The sequence below is a fragment of the Dromaius novaehollandiae genome, chromosome 1 (genome assembly GCF_036370855.1).
Source record: "Dromaius novaehollandiae isolate bDroNov1 chromosome 1, bDroNov1.hap1, whole genome shotgun sequence".
Classification (NCBI taxonomy): Eukaryota; Metazoa; Chordata; class Aves; order Casuariiformes; family Dromaiidae; genus Dromaius; species Dromaius novaehollandiae.
The window spans coordinates 122,248,818-122,275,644 of NC_088098.1; the positions used below are offsets into that span (position 1 = coordinate 122,248,818).

The 26,827-nt window shown below is 46.2% G+C and overlaps 1 protein-coding gene across 1 annotated transcript; it reads left to right on the forward strand.

Annotated features, from left to right (window-relative positions):
- The first annotated feature begins 15,416 nt into the window (after window positions 1-15,416).
- CRYAA (crystallin alpha A) lies at window positions 15,417-18,235 on the forward strand. The gene is made up of 3 exons (XM_026097982.2): window positions 15,417-15,610; window positions 16,644-16,766; window positions 17,863-18,235. Exons 1-3 carry the CDS (start codon window positions 15,422-15,424, stop codon window positions 18,070-18,072), a joined length of 522 nt encoding a protein of 173 aa, XP_025953767.2. The 5' UTR covers window positions 15,417-15,421; the 3' UTR covers window positions 18,073-18,235.
- Window positions 18,236-26,827: the final 8,592 nt, after the last annotated feature.

Here is a 26,827-nt window from a genome sequence, read left to right on the forward strand (position 1 = left end):
AAGGCTACTTGACCCTGTATCAGCATGGGGTCACTTAGGAAAGTATTACTAGACCAGCTCGAGTTGTGAGATGAAGTCTCCAAGGAAGCTCCTGGTGTAGAAAGAACGGGATGGTTGCAGGGAGCTCCTGAGCAGGGATGGGGGTGTGACACACCAGGAGCTTATGCGGGGAAAACAGGAGCTCCTAGCATTGTGCTGTGTGCTTGACCTAAAGGAGCTGTAGCGTGTGATCTCTGCTTTCTCAGCTGCCTGCAGAGACCTACAGCAGCAGGCAGCCTTTCCCAAAGCAAGTGGGCTGCAATGGAGCCTGCTTGCAACCCCTTTCTCTTCCTAAGGGGCCCAGAGCTGGGCAAAGCAGGCTGCACTTGTGCCATGAGAGGATGGTCTCCACCTGCTCCCTGCCCCCATAGCTTAGCTTCCAGGGGTTCCCTCTGCCCTACACAGTGGAGTCACTTTCAAGGTATCTGCACTGTGGTGTGCTCATCCTGCCTTCACACAAATAGTTCCCCCAGGGTTAACAAGAGGCTGGGGCCAGGCCTGGTCAGGTTGTCCCTGTCTAGTGTGAATGTGTGTGTATATAGTGTGCGTGGCAGACAAGCCTGGAGGTGAGAATGTGTTTGTAGCCTGTTTCGGAGTGGCTAAAGACAGAGAAGGAGATTTACTAGGCAAAAGCCATTGCAGTACAAACCTACTGGCAACCAGACTCTGAGGGGTATCATGAAATGAAGGCCAAGCTCAACCTGCCATTTCTCCACTGCTAGCCTTGCCCTTCAGAGGCCGGACAAGCTACCGCAGGTGTGCTGACGCATGCTGAAATTGAGCTGTGGGCTCTTTATTACACAGATGCCAGAGTCAAACTGCTTATTTTCAAAGCAAGAAGCTCTAATCCTGTAAAAATATTATTTTAAATTATGACTTGCAAAATGTCTGATGCAGATCTAATCAATTTGTTCAGTCAGTGCTGTGAAAGCACAAGCATCAAAGCTACTGTCTTTGACACAGCTGAACAGCTGGGTTGCCTTGTATGAATTCTTTTCATTGTTGTTTTAGTGCTTAATTTCAGGGCAGTAACTGCAAGACAATAACAGACTTTGGTACCACCTGACCAAGGAACAGAGCAGGCTTAAAGAAAAACGTCAATGTTGTTAATGCTAAGTTATTTGTTATTTTAAAGCATTTCCCTGGAGGTTAGTGAGAAATATTACTGTTCACAACATCATCCTTAAAAAATGACGCAGCAGAGCCCTTTTTTCCCCTTTTTTTCAGAGCCCATTTTTTGTGGCCATGGTCAGTTGTATTTATACTGCTAGTTTTAGCCTGTGCTCTAGCTAAAGTAACACTAGCTCAGTAAGTTGCACTAAAGATCTAAATCTACTGCAGGAAACCTATGCAACACTCTGGATAGCTGTAGAAATGTCCTTTGTGTGTAGTGAATCGGGGTCCTGGAAAGCACCTTCCTTTTCTGGATTAGCAAAGGACAAAGGGAGTTTCCCAGGAGCTCAGTTTCAGAGTTAGCTTTGAGAGCTGAGCATTCCCACAGGAATACACATGCAGCAATACTGACTGCTAGAGTACTGCTAGACAATTATCTTCCTCAAAGATTAAAATCTGTGTAAAACAACCACAACAAGAACATTAATTTCTGCTGTCTTGGTATCAGATAGAGAGAAAGCTGGAAGGTGACAGTATCTTGAAAAGAGAAACTGAGGCCTGCTAGAACAGGGTAGCTGTAGCCACAACATAGCTCAGGGGCTGAAAACCTGAGGGGAGACTATTAAGGCACTTAGCTGATCCTAAATGAAAGAAGCTTTCTTATTCCTTCACTGATGCTGCTGAAAGGGTTTTTACGATTGCATCTCCTGTCACCTGGAACAGCCTACCTATTGGCCCTGGCACTCATGAAGTTCAGACGTAAGCTTCTGATTGCAGTTCAGTAGCCCATATTGCCTCTTGTTCTGTTTCAGCTGCTAAAAGCCTCCCTGGGGATTCAGTGGAGGGGTCTGGGCAGCTGCCAGCGGTGGGCTGGCAGCTGCAAAGGGAGCTGAGAGGTCTCTTGCCTCAGCTGTCAGCTCAGCGCTCCACTCCAGCTCCGAGTCTGGAGCAATCCTCCCACTTCATCCCTGAGAGACTGCAAGGATGGGCTGTGACCACATTACAGTGTGTAGGAAACTTTACAGTGAAGGCGTTTCGGTTCCAGTGAGATGATTTTCCAGGTCCCAATGGTTTTCCAGGTTTTTCATCTACCACAGAAAAAGGCCAGAAATGTGCTCCTATACTCTCCTTAACAAAACAAGATAAAATTACTTCTCATACTTAAAGATGCACTCAGACTGGGGTAAGCCTGCATCAAAGGGCTTCCAGTCTCCACCTGAATCCTTGGCTGTGTGTGAGATCCCTCCATGGACTTGACACGTCTCTAGGGAAGAGGTTATCATCCAGAGCTTGAAAGTGGCTGACTCTAACCTGAACTGACATGGGACATGGTGTGGCCATTTATTTGAAAATGGCTGAATCATTGGCCCAAGAATGACACTTTCTTGCTACAGTTTTTGAAAGAACAGTGCAAAAAGATTCTTACAGAGAAAGTGTCATTTGCGGTGTGGAAACAGGGTGCTTGTCGCCTTGAAATGGATGTTGGGGGAGTCATCCCCAGGAGGTGAAGAGGGATTGCTGGTGTACCTTTGTAAAAAGCGGGAATTAAAACAAACCACATTTATTCTTTGGGATGGCTGAACAGCAGCAGATACCTATCCAAGCCATTTTCTGTGCACTTTTTCACGCATGCTCTCTCTGTCTTTTGTTTCTGTCTCTCTCAACAAATCAGCAAATACAATGAGCACCCTAAGGCAAGATACATGGCACTTTAGTCAGTATGCCAGTGCCTACAAAAGAACATATTTGTTTTTTCCCCATATAAACTGCTTTCCTAAGCAGTTGTCTTCACTGGAATGTCATGGGAATTTTGCTGTACTGTGTTTCTAGACCAGAAGTGTTTTAAAGTCACAGCTGCAGAAAAGTCCTGTTAGCATCGCTTGTTTTTTGAGCAGGTGTACTGGTGCAGGCTCGTTAAAAGCCGCTATTCGTTTATACATTCAGATAAATAGCTGCATTAACACAGTTAACTCATACAGTTGTCATTCTTCCTTGATGGGTTAGATTTTGTGGATCTGGTCCTGAGCACTCATACAATCCAGTGAAAGGGCCAGGAAATAGAAAGATTTCTGCTCAGACCACCTTTCTTCGTGGTTCCCCATCCTCAGGCTATCTCTCACTGGTCCTTTCTGTGACTAGTTGAGCATAGATTGCCATCTCTACCATATATCTGTGGGTGGAGGTGGAACAGGCCCGCTCCCATCTCAGCCCACTTTTGCAAAGGCGCAATGCCAGATGTAGCATGAGATGTGTGTGCCGCTTCTGGGCTAGCGGAGGACTCAGTGCAAAGGCTCTATAACACACAGGAGAACATGAACCTTCCAGGCCATGAATGCAGCCACACTTAGAGAGCTGAGAAGGGCTCAAGCTACACACTTCTGCTCTGGCCTTTACACACTGTAGGGCCTAAACCTGACAAACTCAGTCTAAATCTGAGGGTCATTTATATAGTTTTGTTCTGGAGTTGAACTTCTCTTCGCACTTGGAAGGGTTCAGCTTTGGCTGTCTGGCCCAGGGAAATGCACTCAGCTTGATGAACAAGCATGCAGGGGGAAGCCTAAACCAGTCCTAACCTCTGAAGACTGCTGTTGTCTTGAAGGTAGTAGGCTAAAAAGGGGTGAAATGTCATAAGCTAAAAAGTGGAGAAACTGGGCAACAGCACCTGTGAAATCTTGGCTCTTTCCTTTGCACCTCCTTTCACATAGCTGATAATGGAGCTTCCCTTTCTTTGCCTACCTGTGCCAGGTATTAAAAGAATGTGGTACTCTGTCTTGGGATTGTTTAGGAAAATCCAGTTATCTGTGGGCCAGAATCAGCTGGAAGATGAGAACTTTGAAAATCAGGCTTTGGTTTAGAAGTGAAAATGAAAGCTGAGCTCATTTGAAAATGAGCATCTGTGTCCTTATTATGTAGAGAATAATGTTGATAGGGCAAGTTGATGGGAAGGATGAGATTCCTGACAGGCCAAGTTAGGTCATCTTGTGGGCAGTTTGGGTGCTGGTGCTTTTCAGAGGTTCAAAGAAGTCTTTGTGACTGAAAACTGTAACAAAGATCCCACTGATCTCCCTGCAGAGCTGGACAAATTTTCAGACCCTAGAGCATGTTTTGCCTGAGTGCTTTGTAAAGGAAAGGCCAACCCTACAGTGTGATGGCCTATGGGAATAGATGCTAAATGGACATAACACATATTGTGATTTCAACCAAAGACTGCACATTGCTTCTGATACACTGTGAACACATTGGAAAAATTGCCTGCATGACAGTTTATGGAGATAACAAAGCACTTGCCAACTGTGCTATGTAAGCCATGGAGCAGCCATGTCAAAATCCTTTCAATAACATTCACGGGTCAGTTTTTTCAGGGCAATGCTTCTTCTATTTTGTATGAAGAAATTTACTATGTAGCATTAGAAGGGCTGAAATTTTACTTACATGGTCTGAGATTCTCAGGCTCTGGGAATCCCAAAGTGGGGAAGAAAACCATGAACCTGCATTTAGCCCAGTAAGCTAACCCAGTAAGTTGACCCAGTAAGTCTGTCTTCGTTTTCTCAGAGATACATGCCAGTCTCCTTTCATGCTGTTGATTGCAGCAGGTATTCTCTTTGCTGATTGTTTACTTCTTTAAACAAACTGGATCCTTGCAAGTTAAGATAATCCAGCTCTCTGAATCAGAACAACAGGTTGAAATGAAGTGGAACAGCTATGGCAGTGCACATCAGCTGGTCCTTCCACAGTGGCATTCTCTTTGCAAGTATAGACAAAACTCTTGTCTTCAGAAAAACATAAACCCCAAGTTCCAGAAACAGGTAGGATGAGAGGAGGATCAGAGTGCCTAGGGACAGGCATGAGGGCTAGTGTTAGCAAGTGCAGGTTTGGATGAGCAGAGGGAAGGGTGCAGGGTGCTCAGGCTGGGTCATGGGGCCCTTGGGAATGTCTCTTCCCTTAGAAAGTGCCTCCTTCCTTCTCTGTGGACCACTTTCTTTACTCCCCTTCTATGGGTAGCACAGTGGACAGTAAGCAGATCCAGTACTACAGCCAATGTGATCATGCCTTTTTTGCTTTCCAGCGTAATGAGTACCAGTCTCTGACTGTCTCCTTGCAGGTAAGACCCTCTCCTCTCCTCAGGGAAGTATGCACCCTCCTAGAGAGGAATAAAGCTGACAAAGCCCAGAAGAACAGAACACATTTTGTTACTACATGGGAAAGAGTTACTCTCTGCTTTCTTTCTCTCTTGCCACTTGCCCTCAGGACATCCTAGGGCAGGAGCAGCCTTCCAGCATAGTCTGGGACCGTAAAAGAGAGGATAGCCACAACAGGGCCATGCAAGCAGCCCAATCTTTATGCCCTTCATAAGGTGGCCTGTTTGCTACCAGGGTGTTGTGAAGGCAGCAAGCTCCTTTGAAGTGAAATCTTTTTAGGTACCTTGAAATGGGACCATAGCACAACACAGGCCTGGAGAAACAGCGAACAGTGCTGGCAGAAGATTTTAATCACTCAGTGCAGAAATACGCAGAGATATCCCAGTGAATGACCCTCAGAGACACAGGGGCAGAGCTGCACAAGACTTTGGCATGAGAAAGGAAGGTTGGATGCATTCAATTGGTGTCAAAACAGTACATAGCCCTGGAAGAGGGTCACTTCCCAGGTAGCACAAGACTGCAGTTCAGAGCATTCTTGGGATGCTGTAGTTGGAGAAAGAATACCAAAGGATTGGGCAAGAGTATTTAGTGCAAATTTTTATTTGCTGATCTGATAAAACGCCATCAAAAGCCTCCAGAACAGTTCTCCTATAACCACAGCCACTCATTAAGTGCAATAATTAAACCTTTATAATGGCAAGCATCGCCACTGGATCACTAAAGAGCTCCTCTGTGATCTACAGGTCATTGTATCGCTCTTAAAAGTGAAAAATATTATGCAAGGTCTTGTGTGTTTGCATGCGGTGACTTCAGGTTTGGGACCTTGCATTTAAAAATCATTGCTCTAAAATTCCCTCCTGTTATTACACCTAGAGTTGCAAGTTCCCCTCTGCTGCACCGCTCCTCTCTGTTATAAAAGGGAAAATTCCTTTCTTTCTTTTACTCAACAGCCGTAGTGACTTTTTTTCTGTTTGTTTTCCCTCACCATATTTGGTTCCCCCAACTATGACCTTTTGACCAAGCATGTAAAGCATCTGGGAAAAAAAGCAAAGGGAAAAGAGGGGTTGTTTTAGACTGGAAATGCTGCAACAGTCTTAATGATAACCTTATTTACACACTGCAGAGCCCTGGTCATTGGTGTTGCGTCAGCTGGCTGCAGTCTGTCCCTGCCTGCTGTTCCTGAGTGTAACGCTGTCCTATGAGGGTAAGAGTTTGGGAAATGTGATGCTCCTCAGCTTGATTATCCCTTAGTCTGCAGTCTTCTCCCCAGGAGTGTGCTCCAGTCACTGGCCTGTGTGCTCTATTTACCTCACAAGATAATAAGGAACATCAAGGGGATTGCTGGCTCATACCAACTGCTTTCCCTCCTCCAGTGATGCAAAGCAGCTGTAAACTCACCGTGCATAACAACTGAGAACTGCTGAGAGCGAGCCTTTGCGTTTTTAATGTGCACACACAGTGACGCATGCAAAGGCAGTCTCAGCATTTTGTACGCCAGCCTATCACGCTAATCTTTTTGCTGCTAACCTCCACCGCCCTCGTACTAATGCTCATCCTCACATGAGTGTGCACAAACCCAGCAAGAGGATTTCGGAGCAGCTTAGGCAAATGGTTCATTAGGGTCTTTCTCTGCCAAGTGATGTTTTTCTAAGGTTCCCATCACCGAGCTACTGTAAAAATAAATTCTCCAAGTTACCAGACAGCTGCCAGACTCGTTTGGCATCCAGGCATAAGGAACTGGGGATTGTTATCCCATCAAGAGCTAGTTTTTATGCCATCAGTTAGACTAGATGGACACAATGAGTTCCTTCTGGTCAGAGGGATGAAGGAACTAAGCCAGCTGAAAGCAGCATTTCTCTTGTATTTCTCCTCAATGTAGGGGGATTTGCAGGTCCTGTGGTGGTGTACAGCTTCTTCTGGACCTGGTAGAGGTTCAAAGTAATTATTCACCCCAGTGAATAACTTAACAGTTCCCTGTTAAAGGATGTGCTCCCTTGCAGTTGAATCTGGATACCGGTTGTGTTGTGCAGGAGGTGTGCGATTGCAGTATGTTATCTAATTTGACTTTAGATAACCTCATTATACAGATAGGCTGTGTACACACAATAGCTGGTGGAGAATCATGTACGTTTTTGCCTCTGTAGTACCAACCCGTTGCTCTGTGCCTCTCTTTCTAACCTGCATCAGTAGTATAACTTGCCTGCCAAAACCCTCTTTCGTCAGTGTCCCTTTTATATCTGATATTACCTTCCTGCCCCATTCACCAGTCTCCATGACTACTCTAGCACCAAAAAACCAGCTCAAATCCCAGTGCCAGTTTATACCTGGGCATGAAACAACTACTATCAGGCTTGTTCTTGAGGAGTTAGCTGCAGCGTCACATGCAACTAGGCAATTTATTGAGCTTTCCTGGGTGATTTAACAAGTCATGCAATAATATCTACCCTTACCTTAGTGTCTAGCATTTTCCCACCAAGCCCTGCTCATACAGTGAGAAGCAGATTCAAACAAGGACTAGGTTCACTGCAAAATTACCAAGTGTCTGCAGTATTTGCAGAATGCATTCTACGTAGTTGCTTCTGCTCAGACCATCCTCCTTCTGTGTTACCATGCTTTCCAGTCTTCTTACAGTGCTCCTCCAGGCCATTGCAGACTCACTCAGCCCCACCTCTAATTCTTTTCTTCTGCCTCTCTTCCCCCATGACATCAGCACCACCTTTTCATTTTCCTCTTTCCCTGTACCAGCAGACAAATGCACTTTCCTTCCTGGCTAGCCCCTCCTGCAATCTCTTTTCCCTCCCACACCAGACACTATACCTAGTCCCATTTGCGTCACGGGCCTTTCATATTGCCTTTTTGTCAAGTGCATATCCGTGATAGTGCACTCTGTGCTGTACCCTAGCTCCTCCCTGTATGCCATAGCTTCCCTCTAGGTCACAGTGCAGAAGCTGGATACTGTCCCTTTGGAAAAGATCTGTAGGAACACTCTGCTATAGGTTCTGTAGGAAAATCTTCTCAATGGAGAAATAGTCATGTTGATCATGCAGAAATAACTCCCACGTAAACTGCCAAGACCACTGAAAGAAAAAAAATCCATTAAAAAAACCCCCAGAACCCTGTAGTAAGGGTTTTGTTTGTTTGTTTGTTTTCAAATGGACGCTCTATGAAGGTATATCTTATTATTTTTAATTACTTTTTTTTTAGGTCGAGATTCATGCCGAAAAAACATGGACATCATTTCTCCTTTCCTATTAAAAAAAAAAAGCTCAAGATTATAATTTCTTGAATGGTTATATCACTTAGCCTAATTATTTGCTCTAGGTCAGTAAATATCATGTCACAAAACAATCCTGCACTCCCAAATTCTCTGGCCTGAAAAGAATGAGTACAATGTCCAAAGCAAAAGGTGTATCTTATACTGCAGGGACAGGGGCCATGGAGTGCTCACATAGATGAGGTTTGGTTGCAAGGCAAAGCAACGCTCAGCAGCAAGCTCTGTGAAGTTGCAAGAGGGGTGGTTTTGTTCATAGAAAAGACTAGGGGAGTGAAGAGGGCTCAAACTGTACCTCTGCCTTTCTTTGTGATCCTTGAGAAGTCATTTTACTTATTATTCCCCATCACCATGATGACACTTACCTCCTTTTTAAAGTGCTTTGATATCTACAGATGGGGAGAAGTACCGTTACTTAGCAGCTGTAAGTTTCCAGACCTGCTTCAATTCCAGTTCTCCTGCTGTCTGTGCTACAAATTTTCTTCATATCTCCCACTCTCTCATGTACTGCTGCAGACTGTGAAGCAGAGAGCATCTCTCATTCACTATGTAAATCCATTGATGAAAACATAAAATGCCTTGTGCTGCTAAAACTTGCTGAGCTTGTTTGAATAAACGCCAAGGATTAACAGCACGTAAATTCACCATTGATTTGATGACAATGATGTTATATGCTCCAAACACTGATGGGATTTGTTCAGTGTTTAGGACGTGGGCTCTGAGGTGGAAAAAAGGGATTGCTAGTAATTTTTTAAGCCTCTTTGGCTGCACCGAGGCAGACTGTTGGTATTATATAAATTCTTTAGATAAAATAAATATGTCTCTGTATGAAGAGAGTGGATATTTAACTTTTCCAGTATACAGCTGAATAGTAAATCTGACTGCAAATTGGTATAAGCTAAGCAGCAAAAATAGCTTCATCCCTTTAATATAGGGAGGAAGATGATGTGGGAGTGCAAAAAGAATCCCAAAGGCCAGCAGTAAGAGAGGACTGTGTCTTAAAAACAGTGGGGCAATGATTTATTTTTAGGTAGAAAAGTGGAAGTGTCACCTCCACAATTGTCCCTTCTACATTCACTCTCTTCCTGGCTCCAAAGTTCAGTAACTTCACAACCACAGTCCCTATGGGATAAAAGCTGTTGTGAATGACAAGAGACCACCTGAGACAAGACTTGAAGTACAAGAGCTGACAGTTCATCAAACAAAACATGCAGAGACGAGGGAAGGGAGAGCTATGATAATGTACACTAGGGAGAGGCTTAGCCCCTTGCTCGCTAATGAGAACACTCCCTCTGGTTGCCCAGGAAGGCAATGCCAAGGACTGATGCTGCGGTTTGCTCCTCCAGAGGACCCCAGCAATCTCAGACCTTCTAGCTCGCCTGCAGTTCCTCCAGGTCCGCAGAGCGTGAGGACACTTCAAAGAGAGAGCCTTCATTTCCTCTCAAATGCAAGATCCTCCAGCAGCAATCTGGTGGGCTGATGAAGAGCTGAGGTTGACCAGCTGTTAGGGTTCAGCGTGCAGGGGAGTTGCTCACCTGCTCCCAGCTGGGTGACTGATGGCTGTAGGAACAACCAGGCATTAGGAAGGTATGGGAATCTGCAGAATTCTCTAGAGACATGGTGATCTCTCTCGAACAGAAAAGGAAGCCGAGATTTTCAAAAATACACTTGCTTAAAGTTAGGCTCCCAGATCTATATTTAACCATCTTAATACATGGCCTAATTTTCAAAGGTGCTCAGCATGTAGCAACCCCTCCACTCACTGGCTTCTTTCTTGCTATGAACTATTCTCAAAGAGGAGTTTTCAAATGTTCCCTTTGCTTTTAACAAGATTCATCTACCAAAAAAAAGAATGTAACATCTGCCTTCTCTCATATCTAGCCTCCCATTGCCTTAACCCTGCAGCTCCAACCATCCTTGTTTGGTTAAGCATGTTATGCGAATTATTCTAATAATGCAGCTTCACTTCCTCCAATCCATTCTAAGCATTTGCAGGATATCATCAGCACTCAAAACTCAGCAGAAATCTTCACCTGACTGCTTTTCTTGATATTTAATGGGGGTTGAGTACAGGGGTAAATGAGTACAGCTACTTCTTGCATCTGTGTCCCAGGACAGATGTGGTTGAAAGGCTTGAAGCTTCTGACCATAAGCACTGCCCTTGATGGCACGTATGTGTTTGCAGAACAGGAAAGGAGTCTTATCTTCAGAGCAGAGGACAAAAATAGGGCAGGACTCATCCCTTAAGAGGAGAGAAATAAACACTCTATGTTCATTTCTAGCAAAAGCTTTTACTAAGCACTTAGCATCTCAGCAAAGAACTAGCCCAGACTGATACTGCTGGCTCCTGTAGCGAGTTTGCCCTCTTAGCCTGACCGCTTGCATACTGACTTCTATTGTTTTCTTACATCCTTTCTAGAACTGGGTCTATGTAAGGTTAAAAAAAAGCATTTAGTTTTCTCCTGCTCACTAGCTCCCTCAGAGACACTTCCGTGTATTTTCCACCACAGCAAGATTGTTAGGAAGAAAACTTGCAACAAAATGAGATGTATTACCTGCCCTTACTCTGTTTGGCTGTTCTGAATCCCTTTTTATATCTCAAAGAGATATTTCTCCAAAGGGAAACTCTCCTTAATTAACATGTTGCAGCAATTTCAGCATTAAATATCAACAGACATCAGTCACTCTCCTATATTACTGCTAAACAGCTTATATCTAAATGTGCAGGGCCACCTAAACGAACAATGTATTACCTTTTCAAGTTGACAGCTCTATTTGAAAGGAAATGAATTGCAATTCATTCCCATCTTCTATAAAAGCACAAGACCATCTTAAGAGTTACACCCTTTGCAGGTTGACAGAGGCCACTTGACTTGAAAAGGCATGCAGATTAGAGCAGAGAGATTGCCTTTCTTTGTTCTCCTGCAACATACCAGTTGAGAAGCAGTAATCTAAACTATAACAACACCTGAGAATCACATACAATCCTTCTGCAGTTACACCTGACTATTCACTGTTCCACTTAAAAACTTACTTTTGTCTTCACACAGGGCTTGTACAGCACTTTGGATAGAGGTGGGAACCAGTGCTCCGCTCACCTAAAATTCCATGGGTGAGCAGGTCAGTCATGCAGACAAACTAATGAAAGCTGAAGACAAGCAAGTACTATGCCTAATCACTGATGCCTGCTTTACTCAATAACCTGATCTAGGATTTCTGCAGCTTGTCCTGAGCAACACATTGGCCTTTACTAAAGGAGAGGAGTCTCATGTGTTGGCAAGTATGCATGTTAGTTTAGGGAGGGCTTCTTTTGAAGGTAAGCTAGAAGTCAGATCCTGCTGGAAGACCTTTTGAGTAGGACTCACGCTCCAAATGTGCAGTAAGGCTTTGGGAAAACCTGCTTTTCATGCATTGCTTTTGGATATGCTCATGACCATACCCACTGGTTGTTTGTTTCTTTATAGATGCACCAACAAATCTTACTGATTTTGCTCAGTAGCTGATAATGAGGCACAAATGTTCTGCATCCTGTGGGAGTTCTGGTCGCCTGAACTAGTGCAAAATGATTGCTTTCAACACTCATGCCCAATTCTTTATTTAATCTAGGGTCGATGGAGTTCATACCTGCTATTTCCCACTTGGTACTCCCAGAAGTATTTTCCCTCTAAGGGGAAGCACAGATCACACCCAGTGGGATTCATGTCACCAGCTTTGCTTGTCCAGAATTAGGTATCTCTTCTAAGGCAGCTCTCTAGGCTCCCTCATCAGTCAGTTGAGATGTAGGCACTGCTGAAAGACATCTTATTACACCTTTCGTAGACACCCACCTTATAATGTGAACCATCTGGAGATATCTGCCTCTCTCCACTGACTGGCCAGGGAGCCTAGACAACTCATTTTGACTGGACACCTAACTTATAGGTGGCTGGAAGTTTTGCTGGAATGAATCTCAGCAGACTGCATGTTGCCCAGAGGCATGCAGACAGTGTGAAGTCTATACTACAGAAACTGCTGTAAATGACTTTTACTACATCAGTGAAATATTTTGCACACAGAAGACAAAAATGTCCATCAAAGCCAAAAAGGATATAATTAATGCTAGAGTGATCCATGGAAATGTGGGTACAGGAGAAAGTAAAGACATAAAAGCATAAAATTGGTTGCTGCTTTTCAAATTTTTGAATATGTTGTAATATACTGCATTTTAGATGAAATTTAGGTGAAGCTTGTATTTATCATTTTTCTCCCAACAGCCCACTCCCATCGTCCCATTGAACACAAATGTACTCTGATCCTGGAGCAAACTTCAGCCCATGGGTGGACACTGGATTTCACCGAGATTCCCTCTGAGATAAGTAATTTCGTCTAGGTGAGCAGCTGCTTTCCTATTGCCTAACCGAGAGTGCCAGTGTGCTACCGATGGGTGTTACTGAGAGAGGTATGGCCCATGTGGGCTTCTTTCTTCCTCCCTGCCCCATTAATCCACCCTTGTTCCTTCACAGGTAACTTGTTGGATGTCAGAGCTGAAGTGAGATAAGGATTTGACAGTTTCTTAAGAACTCAGTGATACCCAGAAAGTAGCCTGCCATTGTGTGCATTGCTTCTTGTGCTCCTGGGATACCTCTCCTTCGGCTCTTTCTAATCCTTGGTTTGAGAAACACAGAGGGGATGTTCCTAAAACATTGTAGGGATTTTGTCAACATGTGATGCATGGCCTGGGTCCAAACTGTACGAGTGTTGTTACTCCTGTGACACCGAATCTGTCTCACTTTCTGTATTACATCATGGTTCCCACCTGCTCCTCTACCAGCAAAATAAATCATTTACTTAGTGTGCTCCAGTGAGCAGCTTAGAATTTGAACCTATTCCTAAATCTCCCCTTTCACTCCGCAGATACCAGCTCACTGTTACCACATGATTAAACACAGGCTATCAGGTCTCTGGTACTGGATGACTGAAGAGAGATTTTCTGTCCTGCGACTAAGGCCCTTATCTCACAGACCTCTTGAATAAAAATCTTGGAAGCACTTTATGACTCTTGTTTATTTCCCCTCTCTTTTTTAAAACAAAAAAAGTGATTTGGGGTAATGAGATTGAATGCACTGGGCTACTGGGGAGTAAGTCTGTCTGTTGTGCCCTTTTTCTCTGTGTTTTTTGAGGAGGGATTGACCTAGGTTTGGCACCTGATTTTAGAAAGGCATTTGTGCCTTAAAAGGCAAGACTAGACCATAGTGCCTTTTGTTGCTGAAAGTAGGTGATGTTGAATCTAAACTCTGTCTGTCTTAGCGTTTTCCACTGCTTTGCTGGTGTCTTTCTACTCAACTTCCTGCTTTCAGTTATCAAAACCTCCTTTAATGGGAAATTCTGGTTCCTACTTTTCAGTGCCTGCCTCCGTGCACTGTGTGGGGAGGGTTCGTATCTCAGAATCAAGGCCAAGGACTTCCCAAAACTACGTGGTACCTAAATGCTAGGGAATGCTCAGCTTAACATTTTTTTTTTTGCCTCAGTCCTTTTCTGAATTTAGCTTCTCTGACCTGGATTGTTCCCATTCCTCCTCAGCATTTACGTGAAGGACTAATGCCAGGATCTCCAGTCCCTGGTGACATGAGAAGATGATTCAGCCCCTCAGGTCAGAAATGCCTTTTGAAGGTGCCCTTTCCTCACTCTTTCTTGCACTCCGGTGACTATAAAAGGTGCTGAGACTGACAAAGACTCCTAATTTCTCTCTCTGCTGTCCAGAACACTGGCAGAATTAAGTATTTGAATAACTGACTCCAATGGAAATGGAGTTGCTACAGTCTTGTGCTGAGTCTTGCTGGGGAGAATGGAGTGCCTTGCTGTCCTTTCCCTGAGCGATCACCTCAGCTCTCTGGCAGAGTGTGCCTATACCCTTCTGCGGCAGGGTGTGCATGTGCCCCTTCCCCATCCAGTTCAGGATAGGGTGCAGCCACTTAAAGGCAGCCTTAAATGAAACAAAAATGCCAAACAACCATAACCAGAAATTCATGTGAGTGCATACTGTGTCCTGACATGGGGCAGATAAAAGAATCTGCCCCAGCCTTCCTGAAGCAAAACCAAGACATTCTCAAGAGCTCCTTTGAAAATGTCATTGTGGGAGGCTGAACAAGCTCATTTTCCCTTCTTTTGGCAAAGTATCCATTAGTGAGAAGTTTACATTCTGTGAAATCTGTTTTCTCTGCATCAGTCTGCATTGTGGATTAATATTTCTTCCCTCCTCACCCTGCCAGGATCCCTGCTACAGAAAAGTCTGGCTCCTCTTAAGTGTCAGAGATAGCAGATCACAAAAAAGTTTCCCTTCTTCAACCTGAATCAAACCCTTTTTTCTTCTTTTGTAAGAAGAATCTGTTTCATTTATTTCAAACAGACTTCGTGTCTCCATTTCAAGTGGTGAAGGATAGGAGCTTATTCAAATGAAAGCCACAGGCTGGTTGCAGAGACCCATGAAACAGACCTCCTTCACAAACATCTTTGAAAAGCTCACTGCAAGTGTCCCGTTCAACCTGTTTCTTTAGAGGATGTGCCGGTGCCTCTGGGCAGAGATACCTGCCCCTTGTATCTCAGCCTGCTGCCTGGCAGTATCCGTCCAGTAGATCCAGCGTTGATTCTAACCAGACTGTCATTTCCAGGTCAGTCTCTGCATTTCTGCTGACCATGTTGCCTTCATCATGAGATCATGTCTTTCTAGAGAAATCCCACTAATGCCTTCATTCTGTGAGACTGATATATATAGAGGCAGCTTTTCCGGGGCTGCGCTGTGCAGTCCAGCAAAGGCATTGCTGTCTTCCGAGTGGTTGCACTGCCCTCGCTCTCTCCCGTTGAAAACACAGCAGCAGCAAACATGGACATTACCATCCAGCACCCTTGGTTCAAACGTGCTCTGGGACCCCTGATTCCAAGCCGTTTGTTCGACCAGTTTTTTGGAGAGGGTCTTCTCGAATACGATCTTCTGCCTTTGTTCTCTTCCACTATCAGCCCTTACTACAGGCAGTCTCTCTTCCGCAGCGTGCTGGAGTCAGGCATTTCAGAGGTAAGGGGTCTCAGCTCCCTCTTCTTTTCCTTACTTTCCTTCCTTACATTTCCATCCATTTCTCTCCACCTGCTACTTTTCAGAGTGCAATCAGACCCTGTAACCTAGCACTCTGATGTGAATGAGTGAGGAAGACTGCCAGCCTGCTGCCAAAAACTCAGCCTACCTGACCCTTCCGGGCGCAGAAAGAAATCTTAGCTCAGGAGAAGGCTTCCCTGCAAGAAATGGAAAATGATTTGGCTCCTAACAGTTGCTTATGACTCAAAAGACTTATGTCTTGTAGCTGGTTTTATTGCCCTCACAGCTATCTTCCATATGCTGAGGGAAGAACTAAGCTTCTTCCGGAATAAACACATGTAAGCTCAGCTTAGTGTTGGAATGGATACAGGCGAGCGTGAGCATGAACTTCCTGTTCCCCCTTCTCCACCTCAAGAGCTCTATATTTTTTGTAAACCCACACTGGACAACTCAGGAGCAATTCTCCAAAGGCAGCATGTAAAAGGAATATGTAGTTGTTGGAATTGTGGTCAAAAGCCCTAGCATGAGTTCAGAGACTGGTGCTCTCTCTAGCCATCTCTCACCGATTTCCTCCCAAAATCTAGCAACAGAGCTAAAGCCACAAAGAAACTGAAAGGACAAAGTATATGCCGTCACAGAACATTAAACTGATTTCGATCCTCTTTTGCTGCTGAGCACAAATACCCAGTGCACCTTTAATAGCAGATTACTAAGTGCAGTTGAACTGGTACACTGCAAAAGAATAGCAACGAGAAGTGATGTGTATCGTCCGAGCAATAGGAATCGTGTAGATGCCCACCATGGCTTCCCAGTGTCTCTGGGGCCTCGTCCACTGTGATGTGAAGGAAGACTCCTGCTGATGCCAGCGGGCTGTGAATCGGCCTGGTCTGTAGTTGCAGAAGGGAAAATCATGACACCGTGCGACTACAGCTCCTTGTCTTTTAAGCTGACACAATGCTGCCACTGCCTCCACTTTTAAACCTTGGGTCATGTTTTTTAACAATGTTCATTTCAGGTGAGATCTGACCGGGAAAAATTTACAATCATGCTGGATGTAAAACATTTCTCTCCTGAAGACCTAAGTGTGAAGATTATTGATGAATTTGTGGAAATCCATGGCAAGCACAGTGAAAGACAGGTAAGTGGAAATAACAATGAAGGTGAAGCAACTGGGGAATGAAGTTCTATTTTCTTTCATTCTCATGTTCCTCAGTTGAAGGAAAAAAAAATCAGAGGAAGGAATTACTCATTGATTGTTGTTATTGGCATGCTCAGTTCTGATAGAGCACAAACCTGGTATCTGACAATGAGCTAACCCAGTTCTCTTTTGTTTATTTTAAATCACCATCTTCCATAACCATCAGATGACAATCTGTATTGTTCACTAATAACATCTGACTAGAAAAAGAACATTATCTGGCTCTGCCAAAGCATGGCGGAGTTTTCATAAGCCAGATCATTAGTGGAAACAGAGTTTTCATGTGCTGATCTGGAAGAGAAAGGCAAAACCAAACCAAACAAAATAAAAACAGCCAAGTGCTTCAGGCTTGGAAACTCTAACACATATGTCATGGAAATACCTATGGGGGGTCGAAAAGCAAATTATGGCAGTGGGAGTTGAATTCTTCTCATACACTTTGGCCAAACAAAGCTCTTGCTCCAAAACAGTATATATTTTTTTAATATGACTATTTTTTTTTCTGAGGCTGTTACTACAGAGGCTGAATTAAAAAGAAATGTATTCCTCATTCTTTTAGCTGAAGAAAAGGGGGCCAAGACTGTATCCTTTGGTTGACGTAGTGTTGCTGCCTACTAAGGAAATACAGACACACACACACGCACACACACACACTGCTTCTCACTTCTCTGAATTTCAAACTTTGTCTTCAGACATCTTTTGAAATTGGAGACTGTGGCAGGGACCCTGTGCAAATCAGATCATGCAGTATAATGGGGCCAAAATTCTACCCTGCTGGTCTGTTCAGCTCTCTTGGCTTCAGGGGTGTCACAGGGGACACCATTCAAGACAGGATCTGGCCCTGCTAAACTGTAAAATAGAATGCAATGCTAATATTTGCCTGATGATATTTGCAGTAAGATCTCATAAGCCATTGTAAACATGGAGCCCCGTGCTGATGGTCTGGTGGGTTAGGACAAGTGGATGGGCAAGCATAAAATGATGCCATGGGAGATATCTGACCAAATTACCTTCTGTTTCCCCCCTTACCTCTCAGGACGACCATGGCTACATCGCCCGTGAATTCCACCGCCGGTACCGCCTGCCCTCCAACGTGGACCAGTCCGCCATCACCTGCTCCCTCTCCAGCGACGGCATGCTGACCTTCTCTGGCCCCAAGGTCCAGGCCAACATGGACCCCAGCCACAGTGAGAGACCCATCCCTGTGTCCCGGGAGGAGAAGCCCACCTCTGCACCTTCCTCTTAGGCTGAACCTGCTGCTGAAGTATGCAGGCTGCCACGATCTGCAGGCCTCATTCCCAGAGCCGTTGTGTAGATATCAGTGAATATCTAGAGGGTATTTTTTTTTCCTGTTTCAGTTTTTTTTTCTTGGATGGAATGAGGGGCTGGGTGAGCAGCTGGTGGACTTTGAAGTTTAAACCTGCAAGCTGTGCTGTTGGGATGGCATGGATCACATGTCCTGCCACACTGATGTACTTGCTGAGAGGGTCTTCGTCTGGTGCTGTAGTCCATAACAACCATCACATAGGAGGGGGTGCATAAATAACACTGATTCCCAATGCACCAATTCTTGATGTGAGGCTTTAGCAGGGGAAAAGCACTGCACACTTGCTCTATCCCACAGTTAGAGTTAAACTGGTTACTGTAAAAAAACAACGCAGCCAAACCAAGCCCCACGCCTGAGATATTGTGTACGTGCAATGAATGTATCACAAGTTCCTTACAACCACAGGGCAAATAACAACGTGTTATGTTCAAGGGTTGCAACATATATTTTTTTCAGCAAAGTGTTTAAGTGTATCTGTTCACACCATTACCTTGTCATTTCCTTTAGGGACAGCTGATGCAAGGACAAGCACGTCTTTCCAATGTCTTAGTAGGCCCTTCGGGGAGAGAGGGGGGCTCATCACTGTGCAGAGGCTTCAAATCCCTACCAAGCCTTCCCCAGCTTGTGCATAACACACCATCTTTCTTACTCTTGCTGTAATTCTAATGTAGCTCCATCTGTTCTACTGGTATCTGGCACTCAACCTGAGAACTCAGTCAGCGGCAGTCAATAAAGAGGTATAGGAAACATGCAATTGGCTTTTTGGGTTTTATTTGTTCCTTTCCAAAGTTTCTGAAGTTGAAAGGTTAGCACAGTGCCTTTCACTGCTTGGAGGATGCACTTTCCACCACTGGAAGTACATTTTGCAATGATGATATGCCATTTCCTTTACGTTCCTGCTTTTCTTCATGCAAACAAAACAAACAAACAAACAGAAACGCCATTTTTTACTTTCACTGTGTCAGTAAAGATGGCAATTCAGACCAATGTGAAGGATTTCATTCTAAGTGAATGAATGAAGCTGTTTGGTGGGAGGGCATAGGTTATAACTCTTCCTGCAGCTGCAGTGCATGAAATCCATGGCTTTCAAGCCTGCATATATACTTAAGGTTTCAGCACTCACGTTTGACTCAAATGACATTTCAAAGAGATGGTGATCAGGGATGTTCTGGGAAAGCATAGAATCAGTGTCTTGATAACCCCATAGATAAAATTGGCATGGACACTGAATGCTTTTCTTCTTGGTGGAGATCTTTGCATGTGAGATCTACAACATGAGGTGGAACTTCAGAGGGACAGAGCAGAAGCACCTTGGCTCCTAAGCAGGGAGAGTCACTGCTTCCCCTGGCACAGACACAAGCCAGAGGCCAGACAGTTCATCTCAGCTGACATTTCCTCAGTGCTCCTGGGTTGTGCCTGCAAAACAAGGCAGGGTAACAACAAAACAAGCACACCCTTGCCAGGAAAGAGGACACTTCCTCACCCTCAGAGGGAGGAGGGTACAGCTGCAGAAAGTGTTTGCTCTGCCAGTGGGACCAGCCCATCACCCTCTGCCCTTTTGCTGCTGATTATCTGTGAAAAAGAGCAAACATTCTCTCTTTTTCCCCCGCCTTCGTCATGACATGCTGACTATGTTTAAGTATTAATATGAACCATAAACACACATGTTCTGGGCCTATTTAAAATGCCGCTTTCTTCAGTCATACCTAGGCCAAAACCCAAGGAGGGTTGAGACTCAGGAGAGAGGACATCAGCTCTTACTGGGAGAAAGTGAGTTTGCCCTGAGCTCAGCCCCATCAGGTGCCTGAACTTCACCTGAGGCTGAGGGAGTGTTACAGGACTAATGGCTTTGCACCCTGGCACTGCACCTCACGCCTGGGGTGCTTCTGGGCAGGTGCCAGTCCTGCACCGATGCTGGTCAGGCAACCAGGACCATACAGTGTCCAGAGCCTGCTGGAGACAGGCTGAGGGGATGGGGAGGGATGGAGGGAGGGGCAAAGTCACAAGAGGATGGAAGAGCTGCAGAAGCAGGGGTAAGTGGGAAAGGAGTGTGTGTGAGCAGAGATATTATTGTCTGGTAATTAGAAAGCAAGGAATCTCCATGGATTCTAATACTATTTTGAACCTATTTTCACTATGATTAATTATTGGGCAATTCTAAAGCTTTCTACCAAAAATGTACAGTCTGTTGAATTTGCATCTCCAGGGGAAATGCATGAATGAGTGTATTTGGTGAAAGAGCAATTTTGTACCAGGAAGGAGCTGTTACTACAGTGCAGGGAGCTGTGGAGGCAGGGAAAGGTCATTTTAACAAAGGCTGCTCCTTTCTGCTTTGCTTGGCGATAAAGGCCTCCAGCCTTTCTCCCTCTGCAGTGTTCCCCCCCCCGCCAGTGCCCCAGCACCTGCCCCCTGGGCATTGCTGGATTTCTCCTTCCAAACACGAGCGCAGCCAAGCCAAGAGAAAAAAGACCCAAGCATTGAGCCCCCATTCAAATCTTTCAATAAGGTAAAAACAGAGATGCGTACTTTAAGCTTGATACACTACAGAAATTGCACTTGTGTGAACACTCTACCTGCAGGTGTCTGAGCAGTGTGCAGTGTCCCATGAAATGACATTTAAAGCACCTGGCCCCATTTTTCTGTCTGGCACGCAGAAGGTGAAAGTCTTTAAGATGCGAAGCCACCACAGGTTTGGGGCAAACTGGCAGCCTTGCAGAGGTGGGGGCCACCCTGGCAGTGACTCCCACACTGCAGTGAAAGCATGTCCCATAGCAGACATCACTGACCTCACAGGTGTGTGACCTTGAGGCAAACCCTGGAGAAAGCTGGCCCTTGCCTGTTTCGCTGCTCTGCAAATGGCTTATTTTAAAGCCCCTTGCAATCCATTAGCTAATTAAAAACATCACCAGCTGCTCCAAGCCTCTGTGTGAGGACACAACAGGCGGCTGGCAGCGGTGGTGTTTTGTCAGGCCAGGTGCAGGGCAGGGGAAGCATTGCCAAAGGTTGCCTTGGCCGTCCCTGGTCCAGGCTGGGACATGTGAGGAAGCAGGAAAGCTGGACGGCAGCTCGGGGCACCCAGCATGGCACTCTGGGGCTGCTGGCAGCAGGAGGCAGTGCACGTGCCCCAGCTCCCCCCGGGGTGGCCCTGGCTGCCCCTCTGCAGGAGCAGAGGGGAGGGCAGAGCCAGCTGAGGAAACTTGGGCTGCCTCTGGCAAAACTATACCAAGCACAGTCTGTGGTGTGCAAATGCCCTTCTCCGGCCCACCACCTTCCTCCCACGCTTAGCCACGTCCTAATCTCCTGGTGAGGCCACTCTCCGGTCCTTGAGCATTAAAAATAATGCCCCCATGCTTACTAGTGCCAGCAAATCACTCAAAATATTTGAGATTTTTCACTCAAACTCACAGGATTCAACCCCAGCAACCTGGAAGCGGAGTTTTGCATCACCTGTCTTCCCATCTATTGTCCCCATCCCTACCTGTTATTTATAAATGGGGAGCTGCAGGGCAAACAGGTTAAGTAATATGCCCAAGGTCACACAGGCAAAACTGTGGTAAACCAAAGAAATGCTCTCTCTTTTCCTAAATCTCAAGCCAATGCCTCAGACATGAGCTATCTCTTCTGGTCATGCCACTATGGGATATTCCTGCCTCCTGTTCTGTGCACTTGATGCTATAAAGATTATTGCTTACCTTCATTGGTATTAACTCTCTTTTAAAAAGGGGAACTCAGGGTACCCCTGGTAACCCAGGGTAACTTCTCATCCTTATTGCACTGTATTTTTATCACCTGCTGACTGTTTCCTCTCAGAATGTTAATGAAAGCAGACATGGCTTTGGCTTCCACTCCAGAGAAATCGCTAAAGCATTTACCCAAGGGTCCTGAGGGGGACCAGTCACACAGGGTCCAGGCATCCAACCTGAGTGGGTACATCCCCATCCAGGCAATTCCTCCTTTTCCTGCAGGTCTCAATGACGCAGTGGCGGTGGTGGTAGCAATGCGGGGAGCAGTGGCCACTCCCGGTGCTGTGCCTGGCTGCTCACACATGAAACTGCTTGGGTCAGGTATGTTGCCTTGGCCAAGATCTCATTTTCTCCAGGAAAAAGCTGGTGGGCCACGTGGAAGCAACACATTGGCAGGGCCTGTCCCGCAGCTGACCAGCTGGGAAACTCATGCTGAGCATCAGGGCTTTCCCCTGGTCTCCCCTTTTGGCAGAAGGGATGAGGAGGACCCATTGGCTTCTGCATCTGCTCCCCTGCTGTTGCAGGTGCTGCTTCTTCCTCCCCAGGAGCCAGGCTGGGGACCAGCTGTGCAAAGTCCTCCTGAACACCGCTTTGCATTTGTGGTGGCCCTGACTACGCGGGTGATGATCCCTTTTGCCTCCTCCCTATCCTTCCTGGGGGACGGTGGGCAGAATTTGCACAGCTCTCTGCATGCATACCCTGGCAGCTTGGACCTTTGTCCTGCTGCTGCTGGCGGAAAGGCAGTCCAGGAGAAAGCAAGCAGCGTGCTCGCGAGGCCACGTCTCCCACAGGGTGGCAGCCTTTCCTGTGCTCTGGCAGATGAAATGCAGTGGCTCATAGGCCTCCCGTCACCCCCCCAGGGTCCCTACTCTCCCCCAGGGAGCCTGGAAATTAGGGTGCAAGGCTAGATGCTGAATGGATGAAATGAAGCTTGCATGGAAAACTGTAACTCTAGCACATCTTGATTTCTGATTGAGTTGCAAATTAGATAACGTTGCCTGAAAATCAGGAGGGAATAGTCTGATTTTTTTTCCCGCTATTTTTCTTTAAAGAGAAAGCAAACTCTGGTACATAAAATCATCATCAATTCCATCTTCTCAGCATTGTCATCAAGACTTGATCTCTGCAGCACAGCTCTCTACTTTTTGAGCTTTAAAAAGCAATGACTACCTTCACTGGCAGCAGCAAAGGGCTCCAGAAACACCCAAAAAGCCCTGTAACCTCTCAAAAGTGTGTAACACAGTGACACACTGGGCACACCCATGCATACCTGTCCCGTTTTATTGCTTTGGCAATCGCTTAGATTTGGAAGACAGAGTCAGAGACACTGCGGTGACGTGGGCTCTGCCCCTGACCCCTGACTTTGTCCCCTCTGGGGCAATCGCTTGTCAGGACTGGTTTAGAAAATTACCAGCTGCTGTGAGAAGAAGAGATAGATTCTGAGTCCCTGGATTCCCAGCTCCTGCTCCAGCTCTGAGGCTTTTCCCAGTGGAAATTCAGTATTTAGTCTGTACATAGCCACATGCAGCCTGGCTAGAGCAGGGAGGCAATCTTATCATAGCTCGGGTTAATTAACTGGCAATTAGCTCGCAATTAACTGGCACTTTAGTGGAAAAACGTGAGTCTAGGCCGCCATGCAACTGTTTGTGGCTTATCTTAGAGAGTAGCGTAAGTGGGGTAAAAACGAAACCTCAGCTGGAGGGGTCGAGGCAGGATGATGGAGTGACGTAACTTGACCAAAGCTCAAGAGATTAGTCTGGGCAGCTCCCTACCTCCAAGGCCACCATCCGGCTGTATTGCAGAGGCCTACCAGCAACCATGCGGGTCCTGAACTCTTCAGAAAATGCTTTTTCTTTTAGGGAGATGCTGGGTCATCATGACATAGAAGGTGCTGCTCCATTTCAGAGGAGGTGCTACTAGATGGGCATGGTGTCAGGATGGCCAACCCAGTCCAAGAAACCCCGGGCTGGTGCTACACGTTGCCCTGTGGCTGTTCATGATGTTCAGCCTGGTTTGGCCTTTCGAAGCCCACATCTGCTGAGACTGGTGTGGGGATAAGGGCACCAGCAAGCACTGTCACCAGAGCTTGGGAGAGCCACTGTGTCAGGGGAGCCCTTTAAACTAGGTGGGTGACAAAGGCCTCTGGCAGGCTCCAGAGAGTTATACCGCCAAGGGGGCAAGGTGGGGAGGGAGCACAACCCACCAGCTCCAGGCTGTGGGGACAGCCAAGTGTCACCACCTGCTGACAACTGTCACACCTGAAGGGGACCTGGCAGTGCCACTGTCACCTCTAAGGTGCTGTGGAGCACATAGCTGTATGAGATACATTTACTTGGCCAGGCGGACACAGTAGATGATGGGGGCTTTTAGCACAGGAACTTTCTGAGAGACGGACACCAGCCAGCAGTGCTTCCTGCTGTGCCCATTCCCTGCCCTCAAATCCCAGCGGTGCAAAGAGCTGATCTAGCCAAACTGCAGTGGCAGCAATCAGGAGGCCACAGGGCTACTGGCCAGTATGTGGCAATGGGATTTTCTGGAGCTGGGGGAGAGACATAGCTACCCCTGGGGTGCAGACAGCAGCTGTCCTGCAAGTGCTTGGGTACCAGTGGTGACTCTTCTCCTTAAAGTACTCATTACTCCTGGAGAGTGCTGCTGTATCTTACTGGTGCTATTTTAGGATGATTACTAGGTCTGTGTAATAGCGCAGAGCTGGGGAGGCCCTATGTGGTTTGGGTGCAGCGTGTGACCTCTGGAGGGGCTCACGCACAGGACACATGCCATAGCATGGGGACAGGCTGACATGACCTGGGGGAAGGACCCACATGGCTGGCAGCTGGGTCCCTGGTGGCAAAGGGCATTTATGTGCTTTGTTTGCAGTGTGAACATTTCATAGTTGGTCAATCTTTTCGTTAGCCTTCTATCAAGGGAAACGGCATGCAGCATACATGAGTCTCTGGTCTGTCTTTAAGGACATCACTGTAGCAAAGTTATAGCTAAAAAGCAAAGTCCAAACACACATGTATTCCAGTATACACAAAACTTTACATAGCTGAAATAATACATGCTCATGTACAATTTTATTTCCTTGATGCCTTAAATCCAGCTATGCTCAGAGATGATGTCTCACAGGACTTTTAGATATTCACATATCTCCCATTGAAAAGAAAAAGGCAGATGAAACAAACCAACGGCTGTCTTCTAAATCCGTAAAATCAGTTGCGAGAGCCTGTGGCTTTTTTTCTGGCTATTTGCCCCCAGTTTGACCTGGAGGCAAACAAAATACAGGTAAGAGACCAAAACCATGTCTGTGCTCTTTCGACAAACTGCGCTGGCTTCATACATCAGCCATGAATTGATGCTCAGCTGAACTGATGCTTTCCTTTCCTTGCCGTCTTGTAACACCATGGCTGCTTTTCTGCAGGTTCAGAGAACGGTGCCAGCACCTCACCCCAGCACTGCTTTTGCAGCTCCACGTGCCCTTGCTCCCAGGACCCTGAGGTTTGCCAAGAGGTGGCAGCAGCCCCATGTCTTTGGGAGTTAATGGACCTTCCCTGCTTTGAAGGAAACACCAAACTGAAAGGTCACTTGTTATTTTTCCAAGCATCTCCCGTATGTTCCTCCAGAGAGGCTTTTTCCCCCAGCAGTAATTATTTCAGTTTTTCTTTTTCCTTTTTTTCTTTGACAATGTGTTCGAAAGGAAGCTGAGTAGCAGCATTGTCTGCGCTGTCTCGTTTTTCCACCCACTCAGAGTGATGTCAGCCCATCGCCACAGGACTTAATGCACTGCTGTCTGCCCTCCAAATTGCTAATTACAACTCTGCTTTTTCCCTGGAAAAGTCTCTTAAAGTCGAAGCCTCACTCCCACCTTTGAAAGCCGTTTTCCTCCCTGCTGCACCAAGCGCTGCGACCCATGGCGTGCGCGCCGAGTCCTGCATGGGCCTGCTGTACTGAGCAGTGCTGAGCTGTGCCATGCCGAGCTGAGCCATGCCAAGCCAAGCTGTGCCCTGCCAAGCTCTGCTGTGCCATGCCGAGCTGAGCAGAGCTGTGCCATGCCATGCCAGTGTGAGACCCAGCGGCTGGAGGACGGGGAGAGCAGGTCACCCTGCCACCGAGGCAGCAGCATGGGGAGCCGAGGGGGGAAATTCCCACTGAACTGCTGCTTCCTCCTCAGCCAAGAAAAGGGAGGTTTCGCTGTCCCCGCACACAGCCGTGTCCATGCAGGGGGCTCTGGCCGAAGGGGCTGCTTTCAGTCCTTGCTTGTCCCCTGTCTGAGCCCTGCGGCCGCTCAGTAGCCTCGGCCAAGGTCCACAAGGGCTCTGCGTGCCTACAGCTGAGCAGCATTTGTCTCTGTGAATGTTTATATTAAGATAACTCATTAGGTGTCTGTCAGCAGAGCTTGGAGGTGAGCTATAATGGCCGGCTCAAGAAGCCTGCTTAATAGTTTTCAGTGCTGACTAAGGAAGGTCTGGATTTTAATTTCTCGCTTATTTGTGCTTAAGAAGAAGTATTTGGGATGTCAAGCCTTGTCTCTGCTGGTGTTGTTGGACGGCTCCTTAGGCATTTCAGAGGATGCGTGCATTGAGCAATCTTGCTCCGTAAACAAAGCACATCAAATCCTTCTTGAAGATGCTGATCTTCCAAAGCGTTCATCAAGAGTCGGACTTTCCTTCTCTGATAATTTATGAAATACTTCCAAATGGTCCACAAAATAGTAATGTAGAATGCTTGACTCCTTTATGTGCTTCGGTGGGCCATAAGAATAAGCAAAGCTGTATATAGCTTTTTTTCAATATCTGGATATGTCATTACTTCACTTGTGAGATTCAAGACTCCAGAATATATAAGTCTGTCTGTGTGACTGAAACCAGGAATTGCAACATGCTCATTCAGCTCTATAGCATTTTGATTTAACATAATGATTTCTGCTTCTC